Here is a 17,624-nt window from a genome sequence, read left to right on the forward strand (position 1 = left end):
CCACCTATTGAGGGAATGGCTGATCAAAACATGGTATATAAATGTAATGGAATATTATTGTGCTGCAAGAAAGACAGAATAGATGGTTTTAGGGAAATCTGGAATAACCTGTATGAATTGATCCATACTGTAGAACCAGGAAAATAATTATCCAATAACACCAACATTATACAGAAAAACAACTTTGAAACTTTTTTCAAACAACTCTACATTTTCATATGGCCAATGATATACTACTTACTTTACAGAGAGGGACTGAAAAGATGAACACTAGATGAAGAATATCATACATTTTTGGATACTATAAATTGGAAATTTGTCTATTATGCAAACTTGTAATAAAGGCTTGATTTTCTTTTCTTTTTCTTCAATGAGGGTGATAGTGGTGATGAGAGGAGGTTCAGGGCAGATAGGAATAGCTCTGTAAGTCACTGCCTTCTAGAACCCACTCACCATCCTAAACCAAAAACCCACCAGGTCTTTCTCAGTTCCTTGAAGATAGGGATTGTCTGGCTTTTGTATTAACATCCATAATGCTTAGATGAGTACTAGGTAGATAGTAGGCATTTAATTAATTCTTACTAATTGACTCATGATGGCAATATCATTATAAGTTCAAATCAGTAGGGCACTAAAGAAGGGGGATGGCTTTAAAAGACAGAGATTGTGAATTAGGAGATGTTTAACATTCATTCAATACAGAATATTTTTAAAGTTCAAACTGAAAGACCATTTCATGCAGTACATAACACTATTTGCATATTTAAGACAAATAAGGATATATGTTAACATTCATTTTCACTTTTGAATAAGAGAAACCTAAGATTTGCTTATCATTTGTTATATTACTTTTCTGTGAGGATATTTTTATGTAATCCATTTTGTAAAGTTGGAAAGTCAAAAGGTCAAAACAGGCTAGAACATTTGGGCTGAATCTAATAAGATAAGATTCAATAGGGGAAAATGTAAAATCTTAAACTTGAATATTAAAAAAAAAAAACATTTCACAAAACATAAAATGGGGGAGCCATGGATAGATAACTGTTGTTTTGAGAAGGATCTGGGGATTTCAGTAGACAACAAGTTCAATATGAGCCAGCAGTGCAAAATGTCAGGCAAAACAGCCAATATAATCCTGAGCTTCATTTTTTCACCCTTTTTAAAATCATTTATTTATTTATTTGTTTGTTTAAATGAATCATGTTGGGAGAGAAAAATCAGAACAAAAGGGAAAAACCATGGGAGGAAAAAAAGAAAGAAAGAAAGAAAGAAGTTAACATAGCATGTATTGATTTTTTTTTTTTTTTTTTGATGAAGCAACTGGGGTTAAGTGACTTGCCCAGGGTCACAAAGCTAGGAACTGTTAAGTGTATGAGGCCAGATTTGAACTCAGATCCTCCTGACTTCAGAACTGGTGCTCTATCCACTGTACCACCTAGCTGCCCCAACACCACCTTGCTGCCCTGCGTGTGTTGATTTACATTCAATCTCCATAGTTTTCTCTCTGAATGCAGATGGTATTTTCTGTGCAAAGTCATTGAGATTGCTTTAGATCAGTGAATCACTGAGAAGAATCAACCTTTCATAGCTGATCATTACACATTTTTGCTGTTATTATGTACAATGTATTCCTGGTTCTGCTTGTTCCCCTCAGCATCAGTTCATGTAAATATTTCTAGACCTTTCAAAATCAGCTAGTTCATCATTATTTATAGAACAATAATATTTCATCACCTTCATATACCACAACTTATTCAGCCATTCCCCAATCAATGGGCACCTATTCCATTTCCAATTCTTTGCTACCACCAAGGAAAAAAAGAAAGAAAGAAAGAAAGAAAAGCTGTTACAAACATTTTTGCATATGTGGGTCCTTTTCCTCCTTTATGATTTTCTTGGGATACAGATCTAGTATTCACAGTTTGAGAGCACTTTGGACATACTTCCAGATTGCTCTCTAGAATGGTTGGATCAGTTCACAACTCCACCAACAATGCATCAGTGTCCCAGTTTTACCACATCCCCTTCAACATTTATCATCATCTGTTCTTGTCAATCTTGAACTTCATTAGGAAAAGAAATCCTACGTATTCCTGACCTTGTCAGACTTCAACTGAAGGATTGTGTTTATTTCTCGGCACCATAATTTAAGAAATACATTGATAAACTGGAAACTTCAGAGAAGATGTACAGTTTCCCTTGAGTCCAAGCCCAGCCCTCTACTCACTGAACAATCTATCTACCTCTAATGAATGGAAGTTGAAAAGAAACAAATTTAGGTTTGCTTTCATTAAAAGTTTCTTAGCAATCAGAGTTGTCTAAAAGTAGAACAAGTGACTTCTCCTTTGGAATTCTTCTAAATCAGACCAGGGATGATCACCTTCTCAGTTATATTATAGTGGAGATTCCTTTGTATATGGGTTGGACTAGAGGCCTTTTCAGGCTTTCCAATTCAGGGTTTTTATGAAGATTATGTGATAGCACTGTAACAAGTGGCTTTATAAAAGCTGTCAATATCATATAGTTTACCATTGCTATTTTTAAGTATTTCTTCATTCAGATCAGTTATATTGTTATTGACCAAGTTTATTAGTCTTAAAAACTTAAAGCAATCCTGTAAAAACTGAAGGTTGAATTTTCAATTTTTATTACTATCATTTGATTAAAGGTGTAAGTTTAAGTTCTGGCTCTTTGGACCTGACTAAATTTGAGAGACTCCATGACTGTGGATATTGCAGAGCTTGCAAAGAGGGAACACTCAGTAAAATGCTCAAATTTATCACCCCTGATTTGGATCTAAAGTAGAGAAAGGCCAATGAGTTTAGCTAAACATCTTCACATTGCACATAGAGTCATGTTGTTTGAAGAGGACTGGGATTCTACATCACAGTTGTCTTGGAATCCCAAGTTGTCATTATGCCTTTGCTAGGTAGGTAGATTACAAGAAGCAAGCTAGTTCAGTCCTCCTGGGATTCAACTTTTCCTTTTATAAAATCAAAATTAATTGATTGTAAAATACTGAAGATCTCTGGAGAATAGGTACATTCAATATAACTTGTAACTTGTCATTAAAAGTTAATATAGTCTCTTTAAATAATAGTCTTTTTCTAAAAGAGTGAAACAAAATTCTAAGTTTAATTTTTGTTGCCATATGATTTTCATAAAAAGGAGTATAAGCACATGCAATAATAATTTATGACTTGCATAGAAAACAATAAAATATTACAAGCCACATTGTATCACTATTTTTTTAAATCTCTTTTCCCCATCTCTTCCACCTCAAAAAGGAAATCCCATTATCTACATAATAACTTCAGTAGTGTCTTAAATGGGACCATCACATGGTCCCATGTGTATGTGCTAAAATTGCCATTGGCTTACTGCCATTCTCGTCATCTTATAAAAAAACAATAAATTCCAACTCTGAGGGAGAAAGCACTAAAGAGGCAAAGAAATAGTTTAATCTTTTTTTCATTTAAAATTTCAAAAATCTCTATTTCTTGGTAACCAGGAAAACAGAAATCAACCACAAGTATTCCATTTAAGGTCACTTTTGTTCACTGTTCCAAATGACTTATCTGTAGTATAAGATATGGTAGTAGATTGCTACTCTACTGATACTAGTTCCCTCCCATGTGGCACATGTTGAATCTGACCATTCTGTTTCAGTGAAAGATAATTGCAAATAAGTAGTACATTTAATGCACGCGTTCTCTCACTGAGTGCAGGTTAAGTTTGTACTTAGCTATATTACAGAGCTTTGTGAGGCTACCTTAAATGGTACACTATTGATATCTGATTAGGAGAAAAGTGCTTGATAAATAAGAACTCTTGTAAGGAAGTCATGTAATAGGAAACGAAGTGTTTACCAAATGATGTTGGGTACTTTTTGGTGAAGAGGGTATCACCTCTTATTAATTCAAAACTTGTCAAGATTACATTTAGAATTATCTTCATTAATCACGCATTACCATTACAATGGCATAGCTAACTACAATATGTATTTATTTAAATGATTTTTACTAAAGTAAAAGTATTTATTCTTACTTTCAAACATAAAAATGGGAGTCACTTTGATAGGACTGTGGGGAACTTTCATATTTTTGAATTCAAAATGTAATGATTATGGAATTATATCATTTTAGAGCTGGGAGAGACCTTACAAATAATTATCTGGTCTCCATCCTCCATGTTTGTTGGCTTTACCCAAGAGCTAAAGTAACTTTTATCAGATAATACAGCTAGAAAAGGAGAGGACGATGACAAGACTCTAGAATTCTGATTCTTATTCCCGAGCTCATTTTATGCCAACATGTGGCCTTTTCAAAGGTCTTCCAAAATTAAATAACTGACTTTCCTTCTCAAAAAACTCAATAACATGTGTTGATGTCTATTTGAATATTTAGGAAATAAAGATGTCAGCAAGCAGATGCCTTTGTGGTTAGAAGAGGGAACGCCATAAAATAACTGTGAAGAGAAACCCAGTGAAAGGTAAATGAAGACTTCCAAAATGCTGGATCGGCACTGTCCAAGTAATACAACTTGAATGGTCTTCCAGTTAAGCCCGATATCACAGGAGCCTGGGCCCCAATGGCATAGTGATTATACCTCTCCTCCCATGAAAATGAGCTGGAAGAGATGATTTCTGGGATCCTTTTCCCACCATGACATTTTAAGACTCTGAATACAGTTCCTTACTGACTTAAGATCATGTTTTTAAATAAGCTTGGACCAAGCTGAAGACTTTTAGCTCCTACTCATTTGGTTGTTAAAGGGTTATTTAAAACAAGAAATCAACTTAGAAGCATGAAACTTAGAACACGAGACCACAGAATTTTCTGTGAATAGACCATTCAAGTTAAAGACAGTAGCGAGATTCTGCACATATTAAAGTATCAGTGCAATTCTAGCTTTCAATGTTAAAACTATATTTATACAGAAGCAGTGTTATGTACTGGGGAAAAAAAATTCAGAACTAGGAGTTAGGAGATATAAGTTTGAATACAAGCTCCAAAATTTATTACCCATGGGGCTTTTAATCTAATGGGCTTTAATCTAAGAAATCTATATATAGATGACTCAGTTTCCTAAGCCATAAAATGGGGATAACACTATTAATCTAATGGGGTTATAGTAAAATATAGTGCTTAGAAGTCTGAAAGTGCTATAAAATGGCAATTATTACTTTACCACCAAACTTGCTTCTCCTCATCTTCCTCATTTTTGCCAATAGACTCACTATCCTGTCATCCTTATTTGAAATGTTTGGGTAAATGCCTTATTGCTTAATCATATTTATTTCTGTATGTTTCTCTTGACTCCCTGTGTTTGCACTTCAATGTTTCTATGCAACTCTAGTCTTTTCATCACAAATGTTAAGAGGTCCTCCGTCTTCCCTAAAAGGATTTATATTCATTTTTGCCAGGTAAATTGTTCTTGCTTATAAACTGATATATATTTGCCCTCTGGAACACTTTATTCCAAGCTCTGCATTCCTTTTAGTGATGACTGTTAAATTTGATGTGACCTTGATTATGGCTCCTTACTACTAGAATTCATTCTTTCCTGGGCTGGAGGCAGGAACTGAGACCCCATTAAGCTTCTGGAGTCAGAACTACACAACTGCTCATTGCTTCTAAACTTACTTCATAGGCACATAGCCTAAGGCTCATGACTGCTCCTCATCTTGGAATCCCACATCGACTTGCAGTTCTGTCTCATTTAACCTTGGATCTGTGACCTAAAACTGGGTGGTGGGTAACAAAGTTTCCAGTTGACATCAAGATTCGGCCTCTATTTGCTGGTTTTAATCTGATGCACAGCTTCCCTCTGATCTCTGCTGCTGCTCCTGGCTAGACACTTATGCTCAGTGTTAGAAACCTTTCTATCTCTGTCTGTGCTGATCTGGGCTGGAAATATGGCTTATGCTTTTCCCCTTATATTTCCTAATCAGTATTTGGTTGTGCATTTTCTAGATTTGGATGGAAATGGTGTGTTTGGAGGTGTGGGGATGAGAGAAAATCAGCACTCAAGGTCTCTTGATACTAATTAAACAGGCCAGTTGCACAGCAAGCCAGCCTCCTGCCCCAATGCAGAAGGCAAATTGCAAGCCTTTGGAACCCTGGCACAACGGGCATGACTAAGACAGGTCACCACAGTGGGTAAGCCAAAAGCACCTGAAGCCCAATTGTGGAAAGCCAGTGACTAGAACACTGGCCCTCCTGCATGAGAAATGTGGGACAGTGCCTCCTGTGCCTCAGGAGCAGAATTCAATTTTAACTGTGAGGAAACAGGCTAAAAAATGATTAAGAAACAAAAAAGAACCCAGGCCACAGAAAGCTACTATGGTGACAGGGAAGATCAATACCTACATGTAAAGCCTCAAAGGGGAATATGAATTGTTCTCAAGACCTAAAAGTTCTCTAGGAAGAGCTCAAAAGGATTTTAAAACTCAAGTAGGTGAAGTGGAAGAAAAATTAGGAAAAGAAATGAAAGTTATGCATGAGCATAATGAAAAAAAAAAAAAAAAAGAATTAACAACTTGGAAAAGGAAGCAGAAAAATTGAATTTAAAAAAATCCTTTAAAAAAAGTTTGCCCCGGGAAAGCTAGGTGGTGCAGCTAGATAGAGCACCAGCCCTGAAGTCAGGAGGACCTGAGTTTAAATCTGGCCTCAGACACTTAACACTGACACTAGCTGTGTGACCCTGGGCAAGTCACTTAACTCCAATTGCCTCAGGGAAAAAAATAATAAATTGTGAAATGGAAAAAAAAAAAATCCACTGAAAAAAACAACTCCTTTAAAAGTAGAATTAGCCAAATGGAAACGGAAGTACACAAGATAACTGAAGAAAATAATTCCTTAAAAATTAGAATTGTGCAAACTAGGAAAACATTTTCACAGTCAAAGTTTCTGACAAAGGTCTCATTTCCAAAATATATAGAGAATTGACTCAAATTTATAAAAAATCAAACCATTCTCCAATTGATAAATAGTCCAAGGATATGAACAAACAATTTTCAGATGAAGAAATTGAAACTTTCTAGTCATATGAAAAGGTGTTCTAAATCACTATTGATCAGAGAAAGGGAACTTAAGACAACTCTGAGATACCACTACATACCTATCTGATTGGTTGAGATGACAGGAAAAGATAATGATGAATGTTGGAGGGGACGTGGGGAAAACTGGGACACTGATACATTGTTGGTGGAGTTGTGAACTGATCCAGACATTTGGGAGAGCAATTTGGAAAGTTATCAAACTGTGTGTACCCTTTGATCCAGCAGTGTGACTACTGGGCTTATATCCCAAAGAGATATTAAAGGAGAGAAAGGGACCCACAGGTGCAAAAAATGTTTGTGGCAGCCCTCTTCGTAGTGGCCCAAAACTGGAAACTGAATGGATGCCCATCAATTGGAGAATGGTTGGGTAAATTGTGGTATATGAATGTCATGGAATATTATTGTTCTGTAAGAAATAACCAGCAGGATGATTTCAGAGAGGCCTGGAGAGACTTACATGAACTGATGCTGAGTGAAATGAGCAGAATCAGGAGATCATTATACATGGCAACAACAAGACTATATGATGACCAATTCTGATGGACATGTCTCTCTTCAATAATGAGATGATTCAGGCCAGTTCCAATTGTTCAGTGATGAAAAGAATCAGCTACACCCAGAGAGAGGACTATGGGAAATGAGTGTGGACCACAACATAGCATTTCTACTCTTTCTTTTATTTTTTGCTTGCATTTTTGTTTTTCTTCTCAGGTTTTTTTTTCTTTCTAGATCTGATTTTTCTTGTGCAGCAAGTATACATATATTGGATTTAACATATATTTTAGCATAATTAGCATGTATTGGACTACTTGCCATCTAGGGAAGGGGGATGGGGAGGAGGGGAAATTTTGGAACAGAAGGTTTTGTAAGGGTCAATGCTGAAAATTATTAATGCATATGTTTTATAAATAAAAAGCTATAATAATAATAATACCCACATGTAAAAAGTGGACTTCAGAAAAACTTGGAAAGATTTATTTATATGAACTGGAGCTGAATGAAATGAGCAGAACCAGGAGAACTGTACACATTAACAGCAACATTGTCTGATGATCAACTATGATAAACCAGCAATACAATGATATAAGACAATTCCAAGGGATCAGTGACAGAAAATGCTGACCCCTTTCAGGGAAAAAATTATGGAGTCTGAATGCAAAACAAAGGATACTATTTCCAGTTTTTTTTTTCATTTCTTGTAATTTTTCCCTTCTGATTTGAGTCTTTTTTCACAACATGACTAATGTAGAAATATGTTTGCATATGATTGTGCATGTATAACCTGTATCAGATTGCTCTGCTATCTTGGGAAGAATGGAGGGAGAGAAATTTGGAGCTCAAAATCTTACAGAGGCAATTGTTGAAAACTATCTTTACATGTAATTGAGGGGAAAATACTATTAAGTTAAAAAAAATGATCTCTATGGGACATCCAGTGAAAGATGTCAGAGAGACAATTGAAGAGGTGAGACTGGAGGTCAGCAGAAAGGTTAAAGTTGGATAAATAGATTTGAGAATCATGAGCATAGAGATAATTGAATCCATGGGAAATAAAACTCAGGGCAGGAAGATTCAATCACTCACCAGTATTGAAAAAGTGATAACTTAAGAATAAGTTGTAATAAAATGATGTAAGGTGAAGCAATATAGAGAGGTAAAGGTCTCTGTCCTCAAGGAGTTTATATTCTAGCCAGAGAGAAATGGATGATGTTAATATGAAAAAGATGAAAAATAAAGTAACATGTCACTGTATACAAATTAGTATGATAAGGGAAACATGCACAGAATGACTTCTGTATTCATCATGTTAACAGAAAAGAGAACTTCAAAGCTGTAAAAATAGTGTACTGATAATATACTAATTATCCCACTAACATTTCTGGGACAAAGAACCAATAAATCAATCGATAATTTAAGGTCATTTTAAAGAATTTAAAATAATTTTTCTCATTATTTTAAAATCTGAACTACTTTTAGGGATTTTTAGATAATCTGCTCTTACTAAAATAGAACTTGCATCAATTCTTTTATAATAATGAGTAAATAGAAAATAAGAATTGCACAGCACCTCTGTCACATTTCAAGGTTTTTCTTAAATTTTACAAACTATATTTATATAGAAAAATATTTGATTTTAGATGTACAATAGCATTATGAGTTTTTCACAACTCATAACACTATGGATTTATTAAGATTTTCTTATTCTATTAAAAAATTGGAACAGTACTGCCCTTTGTCTTTCTGAAAATATTTATACAACAAAAATTAGGGACTAGAGGCTAAAATTTAATATGCTGCAACCATTCTATACTGTTAAAACTTGATTTAGCTATGGGACATGACCTTATCAGTATCTATAAGGGAGGAGAGATGTATTTTTTGGCCTGCTGGCTGTTTTTGTTTGTTCAATCCTAAAATCTGGGAAATGAAGACTAATTTCATTGTGGCAGTGGTTAACATATTGGCAAATGTGACAGCTCTTACCTGTACATTTGTAGCTAGAAGCTACTCCCTTAAGCACAGCGTCAAAAATAGACATTTCCACCCTCTGTTTTCGGTGGTGACAGCTAAGCAGCAAAGAAGGCTGGGACACTATGAGGTACAGAAATGGATCTAGCTGTAAGTCCCCAGCTCCTCTTCGTCCAGGCTGTCGAACAATAGTGATACCGAGGGCTTGTCTGGCAGAAGATCTTGTAGAGGAATGAAGATTTTCTAAGGAAAGAAGTCCTGTTTTTCTTCCAGAAGGGAAAGAAGCACTACTGCTTATGAGGTCGTCGGCTGTCACTTTAGAAATACAAGTCTGGCTGGGCTGAGCAACACTTTCTGATTCTGCTGCTGGTAGGTTTAAAGAGCTCTTGCCGATTTTCTCACTATCATTCTGATCTTGTGCTTTTGCTTTAGGTAAACTTGTACAGGCGTAGGTCATCAAAGAGATTCGACTTGCAGTAATAAATATGTCAAAAGGAATAAAATTTAGATTTTTCACAATTGATGACTGGTGAGAAGGACGTGCAATTCGATGCTGACTGGTACCACTACGTTGCTCTATTTGAACAATTCTAATTCTGACACTGTCACTACCAATGCCACTGTCTTGGGCTCCACTACAACGGGAAGAAGTTTCTGTTATACCCCCATCGGGTGTATCCATGCTTTTCTGTTCTTGTTTGAATATCTGTAAAGGAAAATATTAAAATCATTCTATATGTTATACTTAGAATATTTCCATTTGATTGGCAAACAATTACACTAAGTATGATGGAGAAAAGAGAATTATAAAAACTGCCAAATTCAAATTCTAATGCAGTTAACCCTCATGAAAAAAAAAAAAAAAAAAAACAGTAGACGACCATTCCAAAGGAAAAATGCCTTGCCTAAGAGGGCCAAAAATATACATGGAAGGAAATGAGGAAATATGCATGTGTAGTCTCTAATGTACAATTTGGAGTGTAAGTCTCTCATCCTCTGAATAAAAAATAAAAAACCACCAGTATTCATAAGAAACTGTACCACTTGAAATGAGTACAGTATTTGACAGAAATAGCCTATGTTAAGCTGTGGTCAATATTATATTTAAAACAGTATTTGATAACATAATATTATCCTGTAAGATTTTTTGAAGTATATGTATAAAAATCAATTTTCCCCAAATTATAAACATATTGGAAAATATGTAACTTATCACTTATAAATATTATGTATAACTGGAAATATGTTTTTACAGTAGCGCAGGTACTTAAAACAGTTATCAAAGGAAAACTTCGCTATTTAATGCTGAATTTTTCCTTAGCACATTTGGTGTTATCAGCTTTCCCCAATTTTTGATTCCATTTCTCCTCCATCAATTAACACTCTATGCACTCCTACTTTAAACAAGCCCTTATATATAATTATGAGAGAAAAGGAAGCAGGAATGGCTTGGGAATGACCTGTATAAAGAGAACAGCTGTAATCCAGGAAACATTATACCAGTACAACCCACTAAAATGTGTGTTTTTAGATACCTTCTTCTAGTTCCTTCAAATCCCAATTATAATAACTGTTCAAGGTCTTGCATTTCCTTCTTCTCTCATTAAATTCTCACCACTTTTTTTCCTCACCCCAAATTGTGGTTTATTTATTTTATGTATCTCCTGTAATCACTTTTCTGTGAACATATTATTTCCCCCTTCCCCCACGAGAATATAAGTTCTTGAAGGCAGGAGAGCTCATTTTTGTATCTCTCTCTCAAGTGCATTGCAAGAATATTTGGTACATAACGGCCTAATAATGTTTGTAAATAGATTGACTCACATTAAGTTTCTCAGATTATAATCAACTTGCTTTTAAAGGGCTTAAATGTAAAAGTGTTTTGGGGCTAGGAATGAAAAATGAAACAGTAAAATAAGCTGAAACTTCTATGCCTAACTGATTAAAAAAGGAGTACTTTTAAGGAAAGACAGTGTTGCCTTCAAATGGGAAGACTTTGGTATAATTATTATTTTTGACATAAAAAGAAAAAAATCAAAATAACCATATTTAGTAAAAGAAGCACACAAAGGACTAAATTCTCCATCATCAAATGAAAGCCAGTAGTTGTGTTGCTATCATGGATCAGGGAAGAGGTTGCGATAAGTGGGACTCTCGAGATACTTATAGAACTGTAATCATTTTACCAGCAAACCATTTTTAGTAAAACTAGGAAAATTACAATCACACTAACAGAATGATTTTTGAGCTTTTAAAACTGACATTACAAATACTTGAAATTTATCTCCTCATATAGTACCAACCCTTAATTTTCACATGTGTCATGTGAAGAACAATAGCTAGGGCACAAATGATAGAGGATCAAATGGGCTCATTTGAAGCATGTTTCACGAATAGCCTATATATATCTTGGTCTCACTGTGATAGACAGGTGAGCCTGAGTTCTCAGTAGCTACACTAGGCACACAACAGAATTAAAAGGACTAAAAAGTTTGAAGTAACAACAGGTGATGTTTGTAATCCAGAGATTCAGCCTTACCAAACTCCTTGATGTTCAACTCCAGAATGAGAGTCATTAGATAATAAATTGCTGGCCATTTACAAGGACTATCTCCTAGGGTAGATAGAAGGTGTATGAGCCATATCAGTAGAAGTATTTATGTATCCCTGAAATACAGAAATATGCTTCAAACTAAAAAATACTTTTGTTTAATGTTATAGCAGATCCCAATCATTCAAATTTTGTAAACTTCTGGGGCATACTTGGAGTGAAAATTTTTATTCATTGAAAAGCAAGGACATGTTAATGATTTTAAAAAGATCCAACTAGCTATCAGTAGTAGCTTTTCTCCTTCTGGTTAAGGCAGCATGGTCCAATGGATGGAGAGCCAGCCCCTTCCTCAGGAAGACCTGGGTTCAAATCACTTAATTCATTGGTGCCTCTCATTTTTAAGACTACAAAAATGATAGAATAGGTGCTGATCTGCCCTAGCAGAGAAAGTCCCTTAGTGAGAGTTCACTACTGCAGTAAAATCACAGAATCAGTTAAAAAAAATTAAAAATTGTAATCTACAGCTATCTTTTACTGGGCTTCAGAAACTTAAAAATATTTTGAAAACCAAAACCAAATTTTAATAAATTAATTTAAATAAATTAACAAATTTAATAAATTTAGTTTCCCTGTTTTTCTTTTCTGCTTTTAAAAAACAACTACTCACATTACTCTGAAAAAGGGATCAGACTTCACTAGACTGTCAAAAAGGGTATGGTATAAAAAATGCTCAAAATACCTAATATAATCTCTTTCTTACATAAAATGAATTTAATGCTACCTAAAATGGTTAACATGAAAGGATCAATTATTTATAAAGAGAAGAAGAAAATATAGTATCTATTTTAAATTTCCTAAATATTTCATCAAATATCAGCTATGTTAGGTCACTATAAAAATTATTAGAAGTTATGACCATACTAATCTCTAGCTGCTATTACGTAGATTGTTAATGTGAAATAAATAAGCAGCAAAAAAGGTGTAGATACTACTCACAATGCATAGATTACCATACAGAAGTCAGATGGCAATGCATCACAGTCACATTCCAAACAATATGGAATTTGACCCAGTCATCCAGAAATGAAAAGCTGTGATTTTCATTTTTAAAAAATCATGGTATACTCTAGACTTAGCAGTCTGATTTCTAAAAATGTTTGCTCAAAACCAAGATTAATCATTTTCCCTCACTGGAAAAATATTTTCATAATTGAAATAAATAAGCTATAACTTTAAAGACATAGTCTTAGATATTGAAAAAATCTGCTGATTTACTAGAGCACTGCAGATATATCTGTTACACTGAAGAGCACTTGGCCAGCTATTGAGTAAAGTTTTACAGTTAATTAAATGTGCCTGGCCATAAACTTGGGCATCAATTTACCATTCCTTTGTGGAGAAAGAAAACTTCACAATGTAATAGTTTTAAAAAGACCCTTTGCTTTACTATAAGCTAAAGGGACTAATAATTTAAGTTGTCAAAAACACCAATATTTGCTTGCTGTTAGTGACTATAACAGAAACATTTATCATAGGGCAGTATTTGTTATATCAGTTTTACTCTTTACATAACCCATTTAAAATGAACAATAAAAGTTTTCTTTAATTAGCTACTGGTGTGCATTAACATGATCATGATTAAACCATAAAAACCAACTGTACATTACTCTGGTCCCCTCTCCCATATGTTTTAAATTATTCTAGTTGAAAATGTACTTTGAGTCCCTTTTAAAAGTTCGACCTTCTGCTTTCAGAGAATTAAATGCATATTACTGTAGTAGAGAAGATAATGTTTCAGACCTCCAGGCATATATTAAACACACTGGCAGCACATTAGACAAAATGCTTGACTTATTAGATACTTCCTATTCTAAACAGTGTCATCAAAGGCTAAAAACAAAATCCATATAAAAGCTGCACAATGCTTCCACACAGAACCTGTGCCAAAATCCCTGTACTTTCCAACTAATGAGGAAAGGATGTGTACTCTTAACATATGAATGTAAGATTTTCCAAGCATTCACTTTAGGAAACTGGGCTATTGATTCCATATGGCTTATGTTAAAATGAAACTGTATTGGTAAAATAACCTTTAAGATATCTGGCATGATAACTGTAATTAAACAGTATTCAAAGGGCTAAAACAAAGGAGAATTTGGTTCCACAATAGCTAATTAAAATAAAATGAAAAAACACAGCATGTCATCTATCAAGATAAATTGTTATTGTTTAAGAACTATTTAGATACTGTTAAAATATACTTTTAGATAAAATCTGAAAGGCTTGGAAAAATATTTGTGGCTTAAAAATGGATAGTTTGGCGAAGAAAAAAGTATAAGACTGAAATTTTATGCGGAGATAACGGCTTTAAGGCTTTGAGCATAACCAGATGGTCCTTAAACTGCAGGAATTCTACAGTTTCCTTGTCAATAGGCTTCAATAGGAGAAGGTTTTCAATAGCTAGGCAAACATGTCAAGCTGATAGTTTACTTCTTAGATCATTTTGGTGCATTTTCCCATCCCATAGTTATGTAGCCCACAAATACTAGCCACCATGGAAAAGGTGCTGAAAGCTCTACTAGTAGCTAGGGAACTATGGCTAATTCTTTCTTTTCATGTACAGAGGTGAGCATAGCAGTTTAACCTCTAGACTTTGGAGGAGTGGAAGTGAGTAATGAGGAAGACATGGGTAGTTGGTATAATATATGTCTAAAAGGTCAGACTTGGATGGCACTTGTGTTCAATAAACAGTAATATGGGAGAAAATCTCAAATAAAAGCAAGAGTTTTTCCACTGTATCTTTAGTTAAGTAATTCTATGGTAGGGTAAAGAAAGAAGTTTGATAACCTGATCTTAACCAATTCTCCTTAAGAGAAATGTCAAATAAAAGGATCAAGTTTTGAAAGAAAAAGTAACATACTAGAATAGGCAGAAAATTAATCGCATTAATATAATTATTTTATTGTGCCAGGTAACAAAATATTTAAATATTTTAATTGCAATTCTTTGTTCATATTCTTTTCCATTTATTTGCTAAAAACCTAATCATATACATTAAACAACCCCATTTGCATACTTTTCCACCTTCTAATTATAATTATGGTTATATAATAGTTAACGCTGAAGCAATATTTCCACTGTAACAGTTACTCTAATGTTGATCAAACTATCTTCAGCCAATTATGAGATCATTTTCAACATCACATAAATTATGGAAAAAGTCACAAGTGTGAAACCACAGACTCAAAGTGCCAATCACATCTGGTCCATCACCATGACATTTGACCTAATTTTATTGCTCTTGCTTAAAACATGATATTTTTCATGGCCATAGGCATCATGTAATTTACAAAATCAACTGTTATAAAGAGAATAAAGCCAAGGATTTTTATTTTATTAGGATGAAAAAGAAGATGCTTTCCAATTTTGAAAAAAATTATGTGCTCCAATTATCAAAAACTAAAGTCAAAACACCTGAAAAAGTAATTCTAATTATCCTTCAAAAAGCTTGAATACTTCCTTTTGTTGTTTGCTGTTAACAAAGAATCTACATTGTTAACTCTACAAAAATACAAAGTCATTCTGAAAAATAGAAACATTTTCCTACAATTTAATAAGTCAATATTGTTAAGCAAAGAAACCAAATATATATTTTGGTGTTAATGTTAAAATGATGTAGCCCTCTCTTTATTCCCTTACTTCCATGTCATATTCTAGGAGAGGTTAGTACTAATAGCATGTAAGTATCTAAAAAATAAAAATCATGAAGGGAGAATAAATATATTTTAAACTAAACTGCCTCTTTTTGTGTCATAGGTCCAACTTTCTTGACCGAAGAAAGAAGTTTTACTCACCCCTGCACATTTATGTACTGAATATGTACACATACATACACACAATACTAGAAAGCAAAGACTTTTTAATACTGTATTTCTCCCAATTGAATATTATATGTAATCTCACATAACCATAATTATTCCCAGTTGAATGTAAAAGAGAATTTTCATAATAATGCAGTAATTATGCAAAAGAGCAGAACTAATGATACCCATCACTTCATAACAGATAGGATGGTAAAGAGTACTACTATAGTTTCAAATTTCCTCTTTCATGAGTTAAATTTTCTGTTTCTTTGAAGTCCCATTAAGAGGTTACTTACTAAGGCCTACTAACTATCAGTTCAAATATTCACATATTGGATTAATGCTAATAGTACAACAGAAAAAATAGGGCCATCTCAGAGTTCTATTCTGTATTTTATTGGAGTCTGTGTTTGGTCTGTTGTACTAATTTAGGTAGTAAATAAACTAGGAAAAAAGCTAGGATTACTATTAAGTTGGTACCTAACTCACTTTCACAGAGTGAAACAATCTGAATTCATGCATACATGTACATATAATGTACACAGTCTAAAAAGAGCTAGAATATAAAGCACTCTACTTATTTAAAATTGAGAATACAAAATTCTATATTTCAAGCATTTTCTTTTTTTTTTCTTTTAGTTATTTATTAAATGCTATACTATTTTAGGGATTTAGATATTATCCATGGGGAAAAATAACTTTGGAATGAAGCATGATATACAGAATTTTATATCAGAAGCAATCTATGTTTAAAACTGAAAGAGAAATAAATTATTCAGTTTTATTTGAGAAAAAAATTATTCAGTTTTGTATGAGAGTTTAAAAAGTTTTTCAGTTCAGTTTTGACTTGATTAGGTTAATGAAAATATTCTTTGATATGCTTGAATTTCCATTAAAAGAAATGCCTTTGTAGTTGAAACCAACAATGACCAACTTTAAAATTGTCATGATATTAACTTTTAAAAACAAAGCAGCTACTGTATGTGTAAGGTAAAATCTTCACTAAAATTCTAGGTTTATTCCACTGCTGTCAATGCAGAAAGCATTTTGTTGCCTGTGGCTGCTTAAAAATTTTCAATGGGATTAAATCAGCTGCAAGTCCTCATTATACTAGGGTACACAATTGTGTCTAAATTCTGTGTCTGTTTCTCATAGAATTCTACTCAAAGTGACTTGGATTGGCTCCTTCAGAGCTCCTCTGATTTTACTAGAAACAACTGTATCATATCAGCCTCTCTCATAAACTTCCTCTGAGATTGGATCAGTTCTGAACCTGAAGCACATGCCTGTACTGGCTATAAAAATCACCAAAAGTTTGAATTGAGCTGTTGTAAGAAAACTGAACTAGAATATGATCATTAAATGATATTCCAGTGGCCCTTTGACCAGGTCCATATCATCTGAAAGCTTTCCACTCGCAAGCAGAAACTTACAAATATGTATATGTATCTTTAATAAAAAAATTCTAGTTGAATTGTAGAAGTAACTCCTGTGGGTAAAAAGTAAACACATTCTTATCACATATCCCCTACTGAAATCCATAAATATGTGTGTATGTATGTATATATATATATATATATATATATATATATATATATATATATATATATATATATATATATATATATATGTGTGTGTGTGTGTGTCTGTGTGTGTATGTATATATGCATATATATAT

General features: G+C 33.7%; 1 protein-coding gene across 4 annotated transcripts in view; it reads right to left on the reverse strand.

Moving 5' to 3' along the window:
* VPS13B (vacuolar protein sorting 13 homolog B) overlaps positions 1-17,624 on the reverse strand; it is a 973,300-nt gene that overhangs the window by 262,019 nt on the left and 693,657 nt on the right. For all 4 annotated transcript variants that reach the window (XM_074268391.1, XM_074268380.1, XM_074268399.1 and 1 more), the window contains exon 33: positions 9,548-10,238. In XM_074268391.1, the coding sequence (XP_074124492.1) occupies positions 9,548-10,238 (691 nt within the window). The remainder of the gene's footprint in view (positions 1-9,547; positions 10,239-17,624) is intronic.

Source organism: Sminthopsis crassicaudata, chromosome 1 (assembly GCF_048593235.1).
Source record: "Sminthopsis crassicaudata isolate SCR6 chromosome 1, ASM4859323v1, whole genome shotgun sequence".
Lineage (NCBI taxonomy): Eukaryota > Metazoa > Chordata > Mammalia > Dasyuromorphia > Dasyuridae > Sminthopsis > Sminthopsis crassicaudata.